At 38.8% G+C, this 22757-nt stretch overlaps 1 protein-coding gene across 1 annotated transcript; it reads left to right on the forward strand.

Annotated features, from left to right (window-relative positions):
- The first annotated feature begins 4292 nt into the window (after positions 1-4292).
- LOC120256414 (probable leucine-rich repeat receptor-like protein kinase At1g35710) lies at positions 4293-8850 on the forward strand. Its single transcript, XM_039264100.1, has 5 exons — positions 4293-4338; positions 4388-5466; positions 6908-6959; positions 7011-7175; positions 8306-8850. Exons 1-5 carry the CDS (start codon positions 4293-4295, stop codon positions 8848-8850), a joined length of 1887 nt encoding a protein of 628 aa, XP_039120034.1.
- Positions 8851-22757: the final 13907 nt, after the last annotated feature.

The following is a 22757-nucleotide window of genomic DNA, read 5'->3' on the forward strand; positions in this document are numbered from 1 at the left end:
GATCCAACGAGTTTTCATCACCACCTTCTAGTCTTCATCTTAGGGGAGTTTGTTATGAGCTTTTCTTTGTATCTCTTATCTTCTACACTTGCTCCTTTGTTGATGATGAACTAGACTCCCAAGGTCACCAGGCATCCGGTGAGCCTTGGGACGAACTTGCTTGTATGGATGCTTTGATTTACATTTATGGTATTAATTTGTGTGGTTTGTGAACCTTGCTTGGTGCTCTTTGATGTGTTGTTTTGCATGAGAACTCTGTGATCCAACTTCTAGGTTGTATTTGGTGCGAGACCAACGCCCTTGTAATAGACACACCTTGCTTGGAAGTGATACATATATGAATACACCATGACCATTGGGTATTTCATACCCCTCCAACTATTAGGGCTGTACCTAGGTTGAGTTTCGGCCCTAATTTGAGATCTCTCTTATTGTAATGCAATCGTAGAAGGATTTGGTCGGAAGACATTCTGAGCCAATACTCTTATTGGATTAGGGATTACCGCCGTGACCATCGTAGTGATCTATTTTTGGATGTCTCTTGGTCCAACCACCGTTTCCTTTGTAATTCTAGCATCCATCTAGCTTTAGTAGTCCCGAGGGGATACTTGCCAGGGGACCTCGCACTTTCATTGTTACTTGCTTCCTTAGTATGTTTAGGTGGTGAGCCTTAGTCCATGTGTTTATAGTTTTCTCTTTGTTATTTTTCTTATCTTGTTTTAGTCCTATATTTGGTAGACTAGACAGTGCCATCTAGGGGGAAGTAATAGCAGCTCTTGGGACACTAGGGAATATGACCCCTGTGTCACGCACAGGGTATTACTTGACGACCCGTGCACTTGCGGACTCATCAGTGAATTATATAATTAATGTTCTTTTGTTGTTGTAGCTATCGACCCCAATTCTTTTGAAGAAGCAAGATTGTATGGTGAATGGAAATCGGCCATAACTGAAGAGATGGCTAGCATTGAAAGAAACAAGACATGGACGTTAACTACACTACCAGAAGAAAGGAACCGGCCTATCAGTCTGAAATGGATTTTCAAATCTAAATTTCTATCTAATGGCACTCTATATAAGAGAAAGGTTCATTTGGTTGCACGAGGATATTCTTAGGTGAGTGGTATAGACTTTGATGAAGTCTTTTCACCGATAGCAAGACTAGAGACGGTGAGGTTGTTCCTCATTGTTGCAGTTCAAAAACACTGGCAAGTGTTTCAGTTGGACATGAAGTCGGCCTTCTTCAATGGTGAGCTTCAAGAGGAAATATATGTGGTGCAACCTCAAGGATACATTCAACCTAGCAATGAGGGTTTAGTGTATAAACTTCACAAAGCTCTTTATGGGCTTCGGCAAGCTCCACCAGCCTGGTACATGAAGATTGATCTCCATTTCATCAAGCTTCGATTTTTAAGAAGTTAGAATTAACCTATAGTCTACAAGAGAATAGATGGAGACTCCAATATTCTGCTTCTTTGTTTATATGTTGATGAAATCTTAATAATGGGTTCATCGTTGTCAATTGTGGATGATTTCAAGTAGAACATGAAACATGAATTTGAGATGACAAACCTAGGATTACTACATTGTTTTCTAGGTCTTGAAGTGATTCAAAAACCGAGATTAATTCTAGTTTCATAGAGGAGATTTGCTGAAGCACTGTGAAGAAATCTAGCATGATGAACAACAAACATCAAACTACTCCTCTAAATGCCAACGAAAAGATTCAATTAGAAGACAATTATGGGAGAGCAGATGAAAGTCGTTTTCGAAGCATTGTTGGAAGTCTCTTATATCTCCCACACACTCATCCTGATTTAATGTTTGCTGTAAATCTAATTTCCTGGTTTGTTTAGAAACCTACAAAGCATCATTATGGAGCAGTGAAGAGAATTCTTCATTATATAGCAGCAACTCTCAGCATGGGACTTAAGTATGAAAGTGTTAAAGATTTTTATTTGTAAGGCTAAGTTAACAGCGACTGGGAAGGCTCAGATGATGATCGCCGAAGCACCACAGGCTGGGTATTTCATCTTGGTTCAGGAGCAGTCGCATAGACATCAAAAAGCAAGAAATCATTGCTCTCTCGAGCACAGAGGCTGAATATATTGCTGTGATTTCAGTAGCTTGTCAGGCAATATAGATGTGACATCTCCTTGCAGACATGAAGATCCCTCAAATAAGAGCAACCATTCTCCATTGTGATAGCTAGTCAGCTATTGCAATTGCCCAGAATCCTGCACATCATGACAGAACTAAGCATATAGATGTGCGATTTCATTTCATCCGGAATTTGATCTCCAACAAAGAAGTTGATGTAATTCATTGCAGCACTCATCAGCAGTTAGCTGATATCTTCACAAAGATTCTCCCAGCACCGAAGCATGAAGATATCAGACGTTGGCTTGGAGTTGAGATTATTCAGAGAAAGGGCAGCGTGTTAAAGTATATGCCCTGAATAACCTCATGAAGACCATGCACGTGAAGACCTTTGTTTGCCTTGTGAGTTGCACTATCGTTAGTGCATGGTTTTCACTCAAATAATGTAACCTGTTATCTAGTGCAGCTGTAGTTTAAGTTATCTTAGTTAATTATGCTTTATGTGTACTTATGTAAGCTTGCCATTTTGTTGTTGTTGTGTGACCATGTGAGTCAACAGTAGTGGCTCTCATGTTATATGTCTTTCACTGAACAAGTAAGTGATGATGACATCATCTTCAAGCTTTCAGTCCTCTCCTTGTGTGTGTGTGTGTATATGAGCCTCTTGCATTTCATCTTGTCATTCATACCTTGCATTTAAGATCCTAATTTTCTCAATAGATTCATCTTGTTACCCTTTCTTTGTTTTTTATTTTCAATAAAGCATGGTTCATCCACTTTGTCCCAAAAAAAAAAAATGCTGCCTGAATTAAGATGCAAGTGTTGTATATCAGAGTTAAAATTTCTTAGCTTATGACTTGTATGTATATATAGCTTCAAGCTAAGCAGTTCATTGGTGTGTTTATTAGTAATTACTTATAACCATTCGGAGGTTACCAAACTATTAATTATTATGAAGTTCATTGACTACAATTGCATCTGGCCACTCTGTGTGAACTAGAATTTGGGACTGATTTGCCAATCTTAATGAAATTGTACAACCCCACTGTGATTAAAATCATATCTTAGAACACCACTTACATTGGCTAGGCTTAAGACAGAAGAATCCACTGAAAGAGAAATCCCGTCAATCAATAAGCATTCCAAATTCTTCCCAAAAATACAATTTAATATCTTAAAAAAATTCAGTAGTTACAATGTAATGAAGAAGGCTATATATTTATAGGCCTCTAAGGAAGCTAGTTCTAGTGTGAGAATATAGTGTAAACACGCAAATATTTTCTTTTATGAAAGATTAATTTGAAATGGATCTTAACATTTTATATATACATATGTCATTCTCATAGGAAAGCTTGAGCATTGACATTTACCCCTTCATTCACGGCACTTAAGGGAATCAGCTTTTTTTATGCATTCAATGTTTGGGATTTACAAGCAAAATGATGACTGAATAAATTATTCAATATGAGATGAGATTAGATGAGATGTTGAAACTTGAAAGTATGTTTATACTATGCTGTTGCATGTTCTCTTGCATATTTTTATATTCTTACCTCTTGCTTTGCAACTACATATTATTCATTTGAAAATAAAAAGAAAAGGTGGTGGCCACCACTGGTTGTTGTAGTGAATTGAAAATTTCAAAATAAAACTATTATTTGGAAAATGATAGACTTGAATTGACAATTTGAATTGGCATACTTTACTAGACAAATACTATAGACATACTATGATCTACTCTACATATACACTGCTTGAAACTTGCTTTTTCTCTATTTATAGAGGAGTCATGAAAGTTCATGAATAATGACTATCACTGTCGCCTATCATTTTGAACTTATCTCAGACTATGAAAGTCATGACCCATTTTATCGAAAATTGTTTATTTATCTATTTCCACCTGGATTGAGAAAACAAGAGAGAGAAAGGGGGGAGACTAAATAGTTGTCAATGATTTGGTTGTTATATATGTCTATCACTGTTTGAATGCTTCAATGCTTATCATTTCATGTCCGGCAATATATTTTAAGGATGGTGACGACTAAATATGCTTCCATCTTTTAATATTAATAACTAAGGGAATTATCATTTATGCTACGGTGATATAAAAAGAGGTCCTTACCCCCTCAATAAAACCACGAGGAACTTGTCTAGTGGCTTTCTTGGAATATATATAATTTCAACATCGAATCATGGCTTCCCTCAAAGCTCACCACCATCCCAACGTTGACGTTGTTAGTACTACTCTTCTCCAATCTTTGTTTTCCTGTTTTCAATTTGGCAATAGCTTCAAAGATTGAATTCCAAGGGAGAGCTCTTCTTCAATGGAAGGCCACCCTTGAGACACAAGAACTTCATAACACCTGGATATCAAAGACCAGTCCATGCAATTGGACTGGAATCACTTGCAGAAATGATGGTCATCTCATGCCAAACATCACTAAGCTCCAACTGAGAGATTTTGGACTAGAAGGAAAGCTGGAGACTCTCAACTTCTCTGATCTACCATCACTCAAAGTTCTCGACCTTAATGGCAACCGCCTCTATGAATTTATCCCTGCAACCATTTCAGTTCTCTCCAAGCTCATCATCCTTGATCTTGCTAACAACAGTCTCACAGGCATCATCCCTTTAGAGCTTGGTAATTTGACAAGGCTCAAGACCTTGTGGCTCGCTACAAATCAGATAAGTGGCTCCATACCTCTTTCTTTTGGAAACTTGTTGAACCTGAATCGGTTAGCCATCTCCATAAATTCATTGGTTGGTTCCATCTCTTTAGAGTTTGGAAACTTAACCAAACTCAATATTTTATACTTATGGAGCAATAACTTCACTGGCTCCATCCCCCCTGAGATTGGATATATGGTGAATCTTAAGGAATTTGATATCTCTAGCAACAATATAACAGGTTCCATCCCTCCAAACATAGGGAACTTGACTAAGCTTGAAACCTTCAAGTTAGATATTAATAACATAAATGGCTTCATTCCTTTTGAGATCGGGAATCTAGTGAATTTCAAAATATTTGATATATCTTACAATCAAATCACTGGTCCCATCCCATATAGCACTAAAAACTTAACCAAGCTTGAAAGGTTTTACCTGCATGACAATAACATAAATGGCTCCATTCGTGAGATTGGGAATCTAGTGAATTTAGGAAATTTTGATGTTTCTAACAACCAAATAATTGATTCTATCCCACCTAGCATTGGAAATCTAACAAATCTTGAATTGCTTTACCTATATGGCAATAACATTAGTGGCTTCATTCCTAGTGAGATTGGGAATCTAATAAACTTGACAGTGCTCCAAATATTTGACAATCAATTAAGTGGTCCCATCCCACATGGCATTGGTAGGGATGTAAGTGGGGCGGGGCGGGGAATGGGATCCCCATCCCCATCCCCGCTTCCCATGGGGCGGGGATTCCCCGCCTCCAAATTTCCTGCGGGGGAGAAATTATTCCCACTCACTCCCCCGTGGGGATAACTACGGGGTCGGGGAATCCCCGGCCCTCACCAATTTTTTTTTATTACATAAAATTATAATAATACTATGTATCAATATATATATATATATATATGTGTGTGTGTGTATTAAAGTAGGAACCCTATTTGACACTTGTCAATTTCTCATAAAAATTTTACCAATATTATTTTAATTATATTAAAATATTTATAACATAACACTAAATTATATTGTTTTCAACTAATTTTTATTATTCTATCTCATAATATATAATAAAATTAATTTTATAAAAATATTATATTTTAGAAGTTGATAAATAGCTTATTTTATTTAATCTTAATTTTACCTTAATTTCTATAGAAAATAAAAAAAAATTATTAAAATTTAAAAAAAAAAGTTTCATATAATTATATCCGTACATCATATGGGAGTAATACTAGTATTACTTAAAGTCTAAAAGTCTAAAATATTATTAATAAATACTAAAAATATATATTTTTTTTAAACCCAAATATTTGGTCCTTATAATCTTATACTCTTATTGAATTATTTTAATAAAAATAAATAACTAATCATTTGAGTTATTTTCAATATATATATATATATATATATTATTAAAAATCGGGGAATCCCCGCGAGGATTCCCATGGAGAGCGGGGCGGGGAATGCTTTCCCCGCCCCCGCCCCACCCCGCAAGGCGGGGAGGGATTTTCCCCCGTTCCCCGCTCACTGGGGTTATTTTGAGAATTCCCACTCACGGTGGGTCCCCACGGGAGCAGGGATTCCCGCCCCATTTACATCCCTATGCATTGGAAATCTGACAAGGCTTAAAATCTTTACCTTATATAACAATGACATAAATGGCAAGATTCCTCCTTCTCTTGGAAGTTTGAAAAGTCTTGACCAATTAATATTACTTAACAATAATCTTTCTAGCTTATTACCCATTGAAATGGCTAATCTCACAAACATAACTTATCTTCAATTGTCCAACAACAACCTCTTTGGTAATCTACCACCAGATCTAGCCAAAGGACGCTTACTTTAAGCTCTTGGTTTGAGTGACAATAATTTCCAATGTCCCATTCCGATCAGTTTGAAAAATTCAACAAACTTAGTGAGGGTCCGACTTGATAAGAACCAATTCACAGGAGATGTTTCTCAAAGCTTTGGAGTTCATCAATATTTGGTTTAGATTGATTTAAGCTTTAATAGATTGTCTGGCACTTGATCACCGTTTTGGGGAGCATGCCTCAACTTGACAAGCTTTAAAATATCAAGCAATAAAATCAATGGACAAATACCACGGGAAATTGTTCAATTGCCAATGTTACAGATGCTTGACATCTCTTCCAACAATTTAGTGGGAAAAATTCCAAGGGAGTTGGGTAAGTCATCTTATATGTTTCACTTGAACATAAACAATAATGAACTCATAGGAGCCATACCACCAGAATTTGGGGATCTATCTTCATTAGAAGTTCTAGATTTGTCAAGAAATAATTTGATTGGAGAAATACCAATATGGTTGAAGAATTGCATTAAATTGAGCACACTCAAGTTGAGCAATAATCTACTGAATGGCACCATCCCTTCACAAATTGGTAATTTAAACTTGCATGATGATCTATACTTAAGTGGCAATTTATTCACGGGAGAAATACCACCACAACTTAGCAAGCTAACGGAGTTGCAAAAGTTGAATCAGTCACACAATCAGTTGGTTGGACACATTCCTTCTTCCTTTTTGTCGATGAGAAGCTTAACATTATTGGATTTATCTTATAATTCTCTGGAAGGTCCGGTCCCAAAGAACCATTTTTTTCAAACAGCTCCCATTAAGTGGTTTACCCACAATAAGGGCTTATGTGGTCAAGTGCAAGGTTTGCCACTATGTGCTTAATCCCAGTCAACAAGTAGAGATGATACAAAGAAACAACGTAAATTCAATATCTTGATTATTGTTTTGGCACTTGGCACTTTATTTATCTTATTTCTAATAAGTGGAATATTCACATTGCGTTATTATAAGAGAAAAAGATCCATTATAAATGACACAAGGGATGAATTTGATGGCCATTTGTAACATTCCCTTACAAAGTGGAGGTGAAAAAGGATTACGTTGACAAATCAGAGGAAGGCCACATTGGCATGGCAGCAGAACACCAATCACAATAAGATTTGGATGAGGAGTCAACCCATCCCAAGGTACGAGTAAGTGAAAGGAGCAGGAGAACAAATCGTGCGTACAACGATTTCGTGATGGTGTGAGGGATGAAGCTTTAAATGAATAGCAAGGGGCGAAGAGAGGGGGTATGGTTGATCTGATGGTTGTTTTGGCCTAGCTGTGAAGCTGGGAAGTTGGGAAGTTGTCTGGGATGGAGGAGTTCAATTGGTGTGAAGCTTCTTCACCTTGTTTGTATGTTGCTTTTGTTACTATAGTAGCTAGTATCACACTGTGTGTGTTTTCTCTTATCTCTTATGTGTATGACTATATGACTGCATATTTTGAGTCTTTAGAGAAGACTAAAGATGGGTTGTAGTATAGTGTGTTATATATGTTGCTGTCATGAAGTGAAGTCTATGCAGGCATATCACTGTCAAAGCTCTTAAGGGGTATTATTTGTTAGAATTTCTGTTTTGGGCAAGCTGTTTCTCTGGGTAAATGAGTTGCACCTCTGTTTTGCCTTTATTTCTATTACAATATGGTGCCTTCGTTGAGTACTCATGGCAGAGAACACTCGCCTCAAAGACCTGATGGCAAAGATGGACACCTTGTTACAGGTCATGGATCAGCGTGATAAACGCATCAAGGTCCTTGAGCAATCTCTCATGGCAATCTCACAATATATTGAAAATCAACAAGCCCATTCTTCAGTAATGGTAGTGCAACCACCATCACGCTCAACAGCTGAAGGTTCACACGCATCTGAGAGCAGGGCCATCCAACCAAGTCTTGCACGATCACTCCGTCTGGATTTTCCAAGATTTGACAGCTCTGATGCACTCCAGTGGATATTTATAGCAGAGCAATTCTTCGACTTCTATGACATCTCCGACCCATACCATCTGAAGATTGTAGCTGTACACATGAAGGGGAAGTCATCCCATGGTTTCAAATGCTGCAGAAAGCTGGTGAGCTTCTTTCTTGGTCTTCCTTGGCTAGGGCCATTGAGACTGCATATGGTCCGTCGGTCTTTGAATGCCCGTGCTATGCGTTATTCAAGCTACAACAACATGATTCAGTTGCAAGTTATTATTCGACATTCCTTGCCTTAGTAAATAGAATCGAATGACTCACCCCTATGGCCCTACTTGACTGTTTTGTTAGCGGTCTCAACAAGGAATTACAATGGGACGTCATTCAGTGGCAACCCGACACCCTCACTAAAGCAATGTCCCATGCATGACTCTGCAAAAATCAAACAAAATAAACTTCTTATGCTCTCTAATAGACAGGGAAAAGATTTCCTTCTCCAACACTAAACGCTTTTTTCTTGAGAACTGATGTCTCTATGTTAGATGTTCTTGATAACAAATTCACATTACATATAGGAGAAAAACCACTCCTTACAACTGACACCACTAATCCACTAAAAGTGGATCACTAACTGACTCCTACTTTGACTAATTCAAACCCACTTTCTCCTACATAGAGGCTAACATAACTAACATACTTAATGTGACAAGACTATCTAACAATCACTCCCTAATCTTGTTACATTTGCTTGACTTCCATCAATCCAATTTTCTTAACCATCTCCAGGAATTTGACATGCCCGAGTGATTTCATTAGAATATCAGCAAGTTGATCATTTGAGCTGATATACTCAATTTCAATCTTGCCTCCTTCGACGCACTCCCTAATGAAATGATAACGAGTATCGATGTTCTTACTTTGGTCATGGAAAACAGGATTCTTACACAAGGATATAGCTGACTTGTTGTCCATTTTGAATGTGACATTGCTGGCCTCCTTCTTCAACAGCTCACCGAGTAGACGTCCTAGCCAAATTCCTTGGCATGCTGCAGTTGTGACAGTAATGTATTCTGCCTCACAGGTTGACAGTACCACTACGTTCTGCTTCTGCGATTGCCAACTAATAGGACTCCTCCCGAGCAAATACAACACACTGGTTGTGCTCTTGTGGTCATTTACATCTCCTGCCATGTTCACTGTCACTATAGCTAAATAAGTGTGGTTCATCTTCACTCCTCCTTTCATAGTAGTAGCCCATATTTCGAGTACCACATATATACCACAGAATGTGTTTCACAGTTGCTAGGTGCTCAATGGTTGGAGCCTCCATGAAAAGACTCACGTACCCCACCGAGTAAGCAATATCTGGGCGTGTATGTACCAGGTATCTCAGGCTTCCCACAATACTTCTATAGAACGTGGCATCAGTTGGAGGACTGGTACTTACTTTGCTCAACTTGAGCTTTGATTCCATAAGAACTTGGCTTGGGTTGCAGCCAACCATGCCACACTTCTCCAAAATCTTCAATGCATAGGTTGACTGATTCAAAGTGATACCGTCATTAGTCTATTGCACCTCTATGCCCAGGGAGTAACTCAATAAACCCAAGTCGCTCATGTTGAACAATTTCTTCATCTCCTGCTTGAATTTGTTGATTTCTTGCAGATGTAATCCTCTATTGTACACAGCATGCTCCGATGGACTCTTCTCAAACCCAAGTGACATGAGACTACTGCCAAGCTTCGAGTTCTATGCTCTAGGCACTTGACGTAGGCCGTAAAGCGCTTTTCTGAGTTTCAATACCTTATGCTTATTGTTCTCATCTACAAAACCAGGTGGCTGGGCTGCGTATACTTCTTCTTCAAGAATACCATTAAGAAATGCCGATTTAACATCTATGTGATGCACTTCCCAACCTTCACGAGTAGCCAATGCTATGATCAGTCACACCATTTCTAGACGAGCAACTGAAGTGAATACTTCCTCAAAATCCACACCTTGCCATTGTATGTACCCTTTTGCGATGAGCCGTGCCTTATGCTTCACCACACCACCATGCGAGTCCTTTTTGATTTAGTAAACCCATTTCAGGCCTATAGGTCGACACCCACTCGGCAGATTGGTGAGATGCCAAGTCTCATTTTCTTCGATGGATTTTATTTCATCTTACATCGCTTGTAGCCAGCACTTGTGTTTTTCTGCTTCTGCAAAACTCCCAGGTTCTTCAGCTGCTATGAGACACATTCCATCATATTCGTGCTCAACCTCGGATGTGTTATCGTAGATGTTTGTTAGTGTGCAGTGCCATGGCAATACACCATCTGAGGTAGGCGAAATGTCACTTGGTGGAGTCACAAATTTAATGCCACTTGGTGCAGCTGGCGTCGCCATCGGTGGAGTAGCAGGTACCGGCACTTCGTCACTTCCATATGTTGGCATGTCATCATGACCACCACCTGCGATAGAATGAGAAGTATACTCTACAGTGAATATCTCACCATGAGCAGTTAGTTCTTCATCACCCCCTGACGCATCCCACTCCCATTTTGCCTCCTCATCGAACACAACGTCACGGGTCACATTTACCTTTTTGCTGACTGGATCATACATTCGATACGTCTTAGAGCCGTGCTTGTAGCCAATGAGCACCATGGGTGTGCTCCTATTATCCAGTTTATTCAAGTTTTGCTTTATTATCTTCACATACAAAATGCATCCAAATGTACGAAAATAATGTACATTCGGACGTCTCCCGTACCATGCCTCGAAAGGTGTCTTACCGTCGATGCTATGAGTTGGTGCTCGGTTGAGGATATATACCATCGTTGTAACAGCCTCACCCCAAAACTTTCCTGGTATCCACTTGGATTTAAGCAGGCTTCTGGCCATTGCAACTACCGTTTAATTTCACCGCTCGACGACACCATTCTGGTGTGGCGAGTATGGCGCTGTGAGATAGTTCTTGAGGCCCTAATTCATGCAGTAATCACCAAACTCCATAGATGTGAACTCACCTCCACGATCAGTACGGAGGGCCTTCAACTTGCGACCAGTTTCTAGCTCAATTCTCACATGGAATTGCTTGGTAGCCGATGCTGCCTTGTTTTTAGACTCCAGCAGTGTCACCCACATGTAACGGCTGAGATCATCCACCAAGAGTAGGAAAAAATTCTTGCCTCCAGGTGTGGCTGGCATGATGGGCCCGCATAAGTCACCATGTACCAGGTCCAACACATTCTCTGCGCGATAGTTCACCTTCCGTGGGAATGAAGCTCATTTTTGCTTGCCGACAAGGCAACCATCACAGATTTAATGCACTTGATTAATCTGAGGCAGCCCACGGACCATGCCATGTTGCGCCAGCTTACGGAGAGCTTAAAAATTCAAATGTCCGTTGCTCATGTACCAAAGCCACGTATCTTCATTGTATCTAGCTGCTAAACACACAGGTTATACCAAAACAAGATTAAGCACATATAAACGATTCTTGGTTCTTCTCACCTTGGCCAACAGCTATCATTGTTGGTCATGAATCAACAACGTACCATCCTCGATAAGCATTTGGCAACCATTTTAGTCAAGCTGCCTGAGACTCACTATGTTATTTCGATGTCTTGGAATATAGTAGACATCCGTTAATAAACGGTGCTCGCCATTATGACATGTGAACAACACCATTCCGTGCCCACAAATATCGATGACGGAGTTGTCTCCAAACTTTACTGAGAACTTTATGTTAGAATCCAGCTCAGTAAAGCTTGCCTTGCACCTAGACATGTGGTTGCTCACCCCGGTGTCGAAATACCATTCGTCATCATGGTACTCGTCTGCACGGTCAAGGTGTACTTGTGCATGAACCTCGTTGAGCATGATGTTACTGGTCGGGTCTTCCGTGGCCTCCGTAAGCCTGCACACCTTCGCCATCAAGAACGTGGTCTCGTCATTTTGAGCCTGTGTAAGATAAAGCTGATCTTGGCGCTCTCCCCGCGGCTTGCGACAGTCTCTTGAGTAGTATCCACGGATACCGCAATTGAAACACTTGATCTTTATCTTGTCAAGCTTCTTCTTCTCCTCAACATGCTCTCTGTCATGATACTTCTCTCCACGACCAGTGCCGCGGCTGTGCCCGCGCCCGCGCCCACGTCCGGCACCTTTGTTGTGTCCCTTGGACATATTTGATGATGAGCCATCACTGGAGCCTTTCCAGCGTGCCTTCCACTCTGTCTTTGTGAGTAAAAGTTGTTCATCCTCATCACCAACAGCACTACGAATTCTCTCTTTGTAGGTCTTAAGACGACCAATTATCTCCTCCAATGTCATCGACGTCAAGTCGGCAAATTGCTCGATTGACGTTACAATGGGTAGGAATTTGTTGGGGACAGCATGCAAGAACTTCTTGACGACAGTGCTTTCTTCGATCTTGCCGCCGAGGTCGGCGGACTTACTAACTATGGCAGTCAGCCTCAAGGCGAAGTCGTCAATTGTCTCCCCTTCTTTCATGCGGAGAATCTCAAACTCATTCTTTAGAGTTTGGAGCTTTGCCTGCTTCACTCGATCAGCACCGTCATACTTCGTATTGAGAGTCTCCCAAGCTTCCTTGGCCGTTTCCTTCTCCGCTATAAGGAAAAGATTCTCCTTTGGAATAGCTTCATAGATGGCGGTGAGCACTATCTTGTCCTTCCTTGTATCCACATCAATCCTCGTCTAGATGGCGTCCCACACGCCTTGTGCTTGTAGGTACACGCGCATCTTTATTGTCCACACTGGATAGTTCGTCTTGGACAGCATTGGATAGTGGAGAGAGACACCAGTGTTCTCCTTTGTTAGTGCTGTTATGATAACCTCGTCAACACCGCTGGTGGTGCTGCTGCTGCTTCGCGGCATTATCTTCGGCATATGCAAGGCTCTGATACCAAATGTAAAAATAAAAAAAATAAACTTCTTATGCTCTCTAATAGACAGGGAAGAGACTTCCTTCTCCAACACTAAACGCTTTTTCTTGAGAACTGATGTCTCTATGTTAGATGTTCTTGATAACAAACTCACATTACATATAGGAGAGAAACCACTCCTTACAACTGACGCCACTAATCCACTAAAAGTGGATCACTAACTGACTCTTACTTTGACTAATTCAAACACAGTTCCTCCTACATACAAGCTAACATAACTAACATACTTAATGTGACAAGATTATCTAACAGACTCTTTGAAGAAAAATACCAACCATCGACTTGAAGGGTTCCTAAGAATCCCTTCATTCCAGATGTTAGATATGCTAGCAAACACCCCGTCTATACCAGTCTACCAGACAAGCAAGTAGTTCCTACCTTATCACCTATACCCTCAACATCCATTCAACCTAACATGCAACGAGATGGTGGTACGACATCCTCAGCACTGAATAAAAATTCATTCAATGAAATGCAGTTATGCAAGGCCAAGGGCCTATGTTTCAACTGTGACGAGAAGTACTACCCACAATATAAATGTCCCAACAAAGGTTTACTATTGTTGCAATGGCAAGAGGATGACTCCGGTGATACGACTTCAGGGTATTTGGTGGATCCCAACCCAACACAAGAAGTTGAAGAACAATTTCAGAGTTTGTCTATAAATGCCATGAATTGTTCTGCCACCCCAGGAACAATACGTTTTCAGGGTGTGTTAAATGGACATTCGGTGTATATATTGTTAGATAGCGGCAGCAATGATAACTTCATCCAACTATGATTGGCCAAGTTTCTATGCCTTGATGTCATCCCAGCTTCCACATTCAAGGTGTTAGTAGGCAATGGACAGCCACTTCATGTTGAGGGCCTTCTCCAAAACTTGGTTGTCAACGTCGAGAATCACTCAATTCATTTTAATGCATATCTATTGCCAATTAATGGTGCCGAGATCATACTTGGTGCATCCTGGTTGGCCTCATTAGGGCCGCACATTACTGATTACAGTAAGCTCATGATTCAATTTTATCACGAGGATACATTCCTCATGTTGCATGGGATTCCGCACTAGCGCCCACACTGTGCATCTTTCCACCAACTACACCGTCTATAGTCAACAAAGGCAATTGATTCTTTTTTTACATTGATTTTGGCATCCGACGAGGACCACTACGCTAACAGCAACTATAGTTCACACTAAGCCTTAGCACCAACTCATGAGGAGACATTGACTCTGGCTGTATCCATTCTCATCAGCCTACAACATCTATTTCAGAAATATAAACACATATTTACACCCCCTGTTGGCTTGCCACCATCTCGAGCATGCAACCATAAAATACCATTGTTGCCAAATACCAGTCTAGTCAAAGTTTGGCCTTACCAGTACCCTCATAGCCAAAAGACGGAGATAGAATGAATGGTGTCAGAGATGTTGCGTGATGGCTTGATTGAGCCTAGCACAAGCCCGTTTTCCTCCCCTGTCTTACTAGTAAAGAAGAAAGACGGCACATGGTGGTTTTGCACTGATTATCGGGCTCTAAATGCGGTAACAGTGAAAGATGTTTTTCCCATCGCAATGGTAGACGAGTTGCTTGACGAGTTGCACAACACTTCCTACTTCTCTAAGATCGATCTTCGATCGGGCTACCACAAAATACTTCTCCACCATGCTGACCGACACAAAACTGCCTTTCGCACGCATCGTGGCCATTTTCAATGGCTCGTCATGCCGTTTGTGCTCTCTAACGCCCCAGCGGCTTTCCAATACCTCATGAATAGCATTTTCTGAATGGCATTGTGCACTACACCATTTTCAATTTTTAGAAGTGCACTTATAGAGGGGTTTTTAACAAACCGCCTCTATAATCATGTAAAAATTTCTTTGTACTAACTTATAGAGCCGGTTTAAAAAAACACCTCAAAGTTTAAATTATAAAATGAGAAAAATAAATCACTCACACTTTCTTTCTCTCTAGTACTCACTCACACTCACTCACACTCAATCCCAAACCAAACCCTAGATTCAATCCCTCATTCTCCTTCTCCTCCCTGGCCAGCGATTCCAATCGTGGACATTAGAGCTCTTGATTCCACGAATGTGAGGGATTTCTTGGAATTCCCTACCCTCTCGATCACCACCACCAATGGCATTCATGGTGGCTGCTATGCCACTGACCTCTGATCTATCACGACAATTCTCCACAGGATCTATCAAAAAGAAAGGTGGGATCTCAGCTTGCCACAATTTCTCCTTCGATATCAAGCAATTGTTTTCCTCTAGGTTCACCTTTGGCGGGCAATCGTTGCTCGATCCCTAACGACGGAGTAACTGCTACCTAGATGAGCTCACCTTGTTTGAGAACCTTGATTGTACGATGCAACTTCTATTCTTGGCTTGCCATGGGAATGTGCATGGTGTGGAGGAGCTTCTTCAGGAGAGGGTTAATGTGAATAGCATCAATCTTGATGGGCGGACTGTGCTGCATATTACGGCGTGATGCCAGATATCAGTGGGGAAGCACGGTGAGATCTGTCTTTGGTTTTTAATTAAGTCTCATTGTTTTGAATTGTTCCTTCTTCAAGAACATGGGTTTTGTTTCATATATATGATGATCAAGTCATCTTGCAGCTTCAATCACACATCAACAAAATCATCACGAATTTTACATGCATTCACTCCATCATGGATAGGTACTGATCATCATCATAAATCTTTGGCTTTCTTCTTGAAAAAAAAATTACTTAGTTTCTTCAACATCCATGCACTCTCATGATCATGGTACCAATGATTAAACAAAACATAGATTCAACATGTTTGATTCTAAAGTCTATATTGTTTCATTTCTCACCAACTTTGCGTTGAGAGATTGATTAGAATTGAATGTTAAATGTTGCAAAATTAAGCAAAAGTTCTGATGTGGATTCACTACTTGTAGAAATTGATTACTTTATAGACCTTCATGATTCTTAACTATTTATATATATATTTAGAATTTGCAGCTTGGTGTTGTGTGTGCTTGAGAAGCAAGTGATCTTATGTTGCTTAAGGAACCTAACAAGGAGAGTGGTAAACAGTCTTTTCTAATCCATTTAAAATTCAGTAGATAAGTAAATTAAGAATGTGAGTTTAGTGTCTTGTGTACATATTGGATAAAACCCATTTTATAGGGACCCAAAATTAAGAAAGTTGAAAAATTACTCAATTCAGTTAGCCCTTCACATTGCTATAACTATATTTTTGATGTTAATGGCTTGACCTTCTTATAGTAGATTATTACTTAGGAATCACAATGTAAACTAGATAAAGGCATGCTTGATGGTTTTTGGAGGGGGTAAGATGGCCAATTTGTTGTAGTTGGTTATGTCAGTGAGGATGAAGGTGATTGTTCTGCTTGCTGGAGTTGAGGATTTTTTTTTTAAATGATCACTTATGATTGATGTTGTCATTCAATTCTGTTTTTAATGTTAACAAACTATTAAGTTGTGTATTCAACTTTTATTTAAAACAACTTATGTATCCATTCCTTTACTTATGATTGGTGTTGTCATTCAATTTTTCTTTTAATGTTCACCAACCATGAAGTTGTGCATCCAACTATTTGTCTTAAGACAACTAATGCATGCATTTCTTCACTTGCTCTTGATGAAAGTGCTTAAGTTTCTTTTAAAATATTTCAGGCAAGCTAGGATTTTCAAAGAAACAAGCAGATTTGTTCTTCCCTTCTGATTTTGCAGATGACTTTCCAGTAGCCAAGCAGGTTGTGTTTAGACTATGCTGTTATCATTACTGTAGTTATTATGTTTGCAAAATTTGTATAGTCATATAATTTTCTTGAGAAAGTTTTGGTTTAATGGATTGTCATCTGCAGATATCACACAAGTACAGTTTGATATATGTGATCACAAAGCTGGGCCTTCTATTTGATATGATTTGGAGATAGCTAGTACTGTAAACAAAAACCAAATCAGCCCTGACCCATTTTCTCACAGCAGAAGCTTCAACAGTTGGTGGGTTGTATGCTATTAATAGAAGAGGACAGGTTCTTTTTGCAACAATTAATGAAGCAACTCTAATGCCTTTTGTTAGTGGCCGGGTGTGTTAGTCTTATGGTGTTTCCTCATTGTCTTACTGAGTTTGCACTAAGCATCATTTTCTGGTGATTCAGCTGAACAATCTGGAGCTTGCTGTAAATCTTGGCAAATATGGAAACCTTCCTGGGGGTAGAAAATGTGGTAAGCTACCATTTTTTATGATTTGATGTTGATTCTAATGGATTTTATCTAATGTATTATGATTATCTTTGACATAGGTTTAATTTTCTAGCAGAGAAGCGTTATTAAAGTTATAATTGTTTGTTGACGTTGTTTCTACCGTTTGTTCTAGTTTAAAGGAATTCTAGTGGATCACATTCTTAATACAGATCTTTTTTTTAATCAAATATATCATGTGTTAAAGATATGTTGGCAGAGATCAGCTTATACTTTATACTGTTTTTGTATATCATGATGTTCATGATGTAATTTGCTAACTAACCCAGAAGAAAAACTATCTTTAAATTACGCAAGGCACCAGGCACCAGTCTAAGGGTGTCAATGTTAATGAAACCTCATGGATTTTTTTTTAGAATTTTCATATATTAGTTTAATGGGCATGTGTTTTTATGCACTTGCTTGTATGAATGTTTGCTTTTTCCAGTGCGGTAAACTTCTTAGTTGGTTGATGGAAGAGTGTTTTTTTTTTTTTGGAAATATCTTTTTACTTAATATGTTCTTGTTTCATCTACATCCATCTGGTCAAATTCTCACTATTGAATTTTGTTTCTTTTTTGTTGTTCAGGTTGTGCAGAGGTTCCAAGAACTATTCTCGCAAACTAAATATAAGGAAGCTCCATAACTTGTTGTTGAATCTCCACAAGGCATCTTAAGAACACTTGAGATTGTGGCAAAATTTTAGGTATCTAATCATGCTATTGATTTTCTTGGTTTTGAAGTACATTCAATTGCATATAATTCAGGCTACTTTAAATTGCAATCTCTCTCTCTCTCTCTCTCTCTCTCTCTCTCTCTCTCTCTCTCTCTCTCTTTTCCTCCCTTGCTTCCTCTCTCTATGTACATGCATATACACAAACACATGCCATTCTTTAATCTTTCAACTTTTATGAAAAGGGTGTCCTAATAATTTTATATTTTGCAGAGTGTTCCTGTTCAAGCCAAGAAGACACCTCTTTTACTTCAGTATTTTTGGGAATTGTTAGCTAGGGGAAAACTCAATGCATTTGAGTCTCCAGAATTGTCTTGCCTTGTGCTTAGTCAGAACAAGAAAAATCTTTTGGAGAATTGGTTGGTAGAGGAAAAGCTTGAGTGTAGTGAAGAACTTGGACATCTTGTGAAGGTTTGATCTCAGTTTGTAAGATTAGCTCAATCATTTCTGTCTTCTACTTTGTCTTGTTGGAAATAATATGGTTGAGGTTGGAGTTGGATGTTCTATTCTTTTTATCTTCGCTAAAAGATGAATCCATCTTTTATTCTTCTTCATCATCACTGACTCCATTTCTATTTTGTAGATTGTTATTCTTCTTCATCATCACTAACTCCATTTCTATTTTGTAGAATGTAGGCAAAGATCTTGCATGGAAGATCTATATAAAAGCAAGGGAAACTCCAAAAGTTGTTGTGGCTTTTGCTGAGCGGCGAGAGTTTGACAAGAGTGTTATATACTAGAAGCAGGTACTTGGAATTTGTATTTCCTGCGGGTTAAATTAGTCTGCATCTAGTGGGATGTTTGAAGATTTATGAATATTACATGTGATGAATGATTCATTCTTGTGTACAGGTTGTGTATACGCCAAATTATCTTTTTCTTCTTCAGACGATTCTAAGAATAGATCCACAGGTAACTACTTTCAGATACCATGAATCCTGAGATCAGCTTCATCATTACATGTGATTGATGTATGTGATGTTACTTTTTTTTTGGTAACCTATTTCCTCAGATTTTAATCAAATAAAATTTTTGCTTTGCTCAATCATTTCTTTATTTATTTTGTTATACATTGTTATATTAAATCATGTCTTTTGTAGCCTTGGTGGATTTTCTGCAGTGAACATGGCACAAGCCAAAGTTTTTATATGGTGCTGTGAATTTTGCTCTAATGATGTCTCAAATGAAGGGTAGATATCTTGTTGATTGCAACACAATAACAGATCTTTTCCTCCAGGTTCAATGACTTCTTACTGTTCTTTTTCTTTTTCTGTTTTGCATTTTGAGACTTGCATCCAAAGGAATATACCATATGTTTTTTTGGGCAATGTGATATTATCTCTTGGACGCTAGAGGTTTGCCAAGTATGTCTATGATGTCAAGTTGTTTATGATTTGCCAAATTTTATTAGCTTAACTTTTCTTCGTACTTCAAATTATTTATTTATTGGAGTAAGGGAGTTCCATTTTCTATGTTTGCTGCAAAGAAATTAACTTGATTAGAGAGGTAATGGCTTTTCTTATGGACGTTTTGAAACCAAATTTACCTGAGCATGCCTTCAAACTAAGGTGAACTCAATGTGGGGGCCAAAAAGCTGGTTGACATCTCTTGAGTTGTTCTCTGTCAATCTATAATATCTATTGTTGGCACAGGTTTTGGAGGTCAACTTGGTCACATACCCCAATGATGTTGATGCTATATTGGCTAACGACATGGATTCATACATGCTTGCGCTTCAGGTAGAATACCTTTCGAAAGATTTTTTTATGTATTCCATGAATATTAGATGCAATCCATAAGTTCCGACATTATCTCGTCGGTCACAAGTTCATTATATGAACTGATCAACAAGCACTACAGCATCTCACTACACAAGCAATTCAAACTCCTGAGCAATAGAAATGGTTGCCTAAATTGCTCGGGTTCGATTTCACCATCAAGTACAAACCCGGGAAGGAGAACATCGCAGCGGACTCCCTATCTCGATGCTTCTCTCTGTCAACATCGCAGTCTTCATGTTTGTTGATTCCTCAGATTAAGCTCTTACAAAAACATGACTCATTGGTGGCTTAGCTTATTACCAAACTTCAGAACCATGAGCTTGTGGACCCAAGGTATTCTTGGAAGCATCAGCTATTAAGGTACAATAATAAGATATATGTCCCTGATGATGCTCAATTACGGAATCAGTTGTTGGAGGAGTTTCATGCTTCCTATATGAGAGGCCATGCAGGGACATTGCGTACATACGCACGCATAGCTCACCAATTTGATTGGCCCCACTTGAGAAAAACAGTCAATGACTTTGTTCGGTGTTGTTCTATATGCCAACAAGCCAAGGAATCTCATGCCCATCCTGCGGATTAATTTTTTGAGTGGTCACTCAACTATCCTTTTAGTTCAAATCGGTCACCAAACTTTAATTTGAATCAAATTGGTAACTTAACTTTAATTTGTTATCACCGGCCAGTCACCCGTACCTTTCCCGACCCCCATAGCTGATGTGGCTACCGGAGAAGCCCAGTCAGCCACAGAATTTCCCCACCATTTAGGTTGAGTGGCATGTCCACATGGACATAATTTGCCATGTGGTCAAAGAGGCCTCCACATAAGTCACCCTCTGTCAGCATTGTTTCCATGTCAGCGAGCTTCCACGTGGCCCACGAACAGCGTCATTCAAGAGAGGTAGACAAGGACAAGGGCGACAAGGCCGATGCCCTTGATTTGGGTTTCCTTACCAAGAGATGAGGCAGGGGTTTTGCAGTGATTTGGGTTTCCAGATCATTCTTAGTGGAAAAGAAGAAGACAAGGAAGGGGTTTTGCAGCCGGCGACGGTTTCAAGTAAGGTCCAAGTGGTCGGAAGTGATGGCTGTTAATTGGGAGAGACGAGCAACAAACGAGGAACCACCTGATTACTGTAAGAAAACTTTGGATTCCTAAGTCTTAATTGTAATTTTTTTTTAGGCCATTTTACTGTAAGAACGATGGCTTTGTTTTGCATTTGAAGTAAGAACACCGTTGTTGTCATGCATTTGAGTATTGCATTGCTGTTGTTATGCACTTGAAGTATAGAGTAGTAGTATTGCATTGATATTCTGCATTTTAAGTAACTAAAGTTTTGTCTTTTAAGAAGGAACCACCAGAGTGTTTGTCTCCTTGTACGTGGTCCAGAACATGGGGTAAATAATTAATTTTGTACTTATGAGTTTGAATATTTTTTGGTGCTCCTTGTAAGCAACATGTGGTTTATGGGAAATGGTTAGTAAGGGATAAAAAAAACTTCTTGTAATGCATGTGTTCATTGTGACTAGATGCATCAGTAAAGTAGTTAAAAATAAAAATGGTGCCATTTTTTTCCTTTTATTTTGATGTTAAAGTCAATATAGAATCAAATATATTAGTACCAAAGTTTAGTGGTATGAACCAAATGTGTGGAACCAAATTTAGGGTATATTTGTTTTAGAACTGTCTAGCATTTCTGTGACACACTCTATTTTAATTTAGTTAGTGAAAAGTACTGTCAAAATATTAGATATGAATGTATAATGGATAAGAACAATGCCATGGTTGGTAGAGAAAGAAAAAAGTTATAAGCATTAAGTGTTAGTACATGGTCTATCAATAATATGCACATTGATCATTAATGATAGACTTGAATTTACAGTGAAGCAGGAAAAGAAAATTTAGATTATCAACACTAAGTGCATGTGCAGGCTGGTAGTCATGTTGGAAGCTGGTGAAAAGATGACTATTTGTAATGAATCAACACTTGGAGTCAGGGAAAAAATTTCTGATATTATGTATGCAATAAGTGCATATTCATGATTATTGATTTGAAAAAAAAAATCAATGCCATCCAGTTATGAGAAGTAATATTTTCTGCTTTGTTTCTCCACTTTGGTTCCATTATAATTTTGATCATGATATCATATGTGTCTTTTCTTTAATCAAATTAAAGCTAGGTGACCAACTTGAAATACAGGGATAATTTAGTTACCACTAAAAGAAATTAATCCAAGTTTGGTGAGCTATTACATTGGAGTCAGATAGTGTTTACTTGTTTAAAATAGCTTTGGTTACCCTGTCGTAGTCACTTCACTAAGTTTGTAAAAAATAATAAGCCTTCTTTAAATTGGAGATGAGGAATGAGTTATTTTTGTATAAAGATAGATGGCATTGTAGTGTAAAATTAATAGGTCCACATGAGGGCATCTGAGAATCATGTTACTTTTCAGTATAAGAAACCTAATTTATAGTAGATTTTGTTTCTTG

The sequence above is a fragment of the Dioscorea cayenensis genome, unplaced genomic scaffold (genome assembly GCF_009730915.1).
Source record: "Dioscorea cayenensis subsp. rotundata cultivar TDr96_F1 unplaced genomic scaffold, TDr96_F1_v2_PseudoChromosome.rev07_lg8_w22 25.fasta BLBR01001428.1, whole genome shotgun sequence".
NCBI classification, from domain to species: Eukaryota; Viridiplantae; Streptophyta; class Magnoliopsida; order Dioscoreales; family Dioscoreaceae; genus Dioscorea; species Dioscorea cayenensis.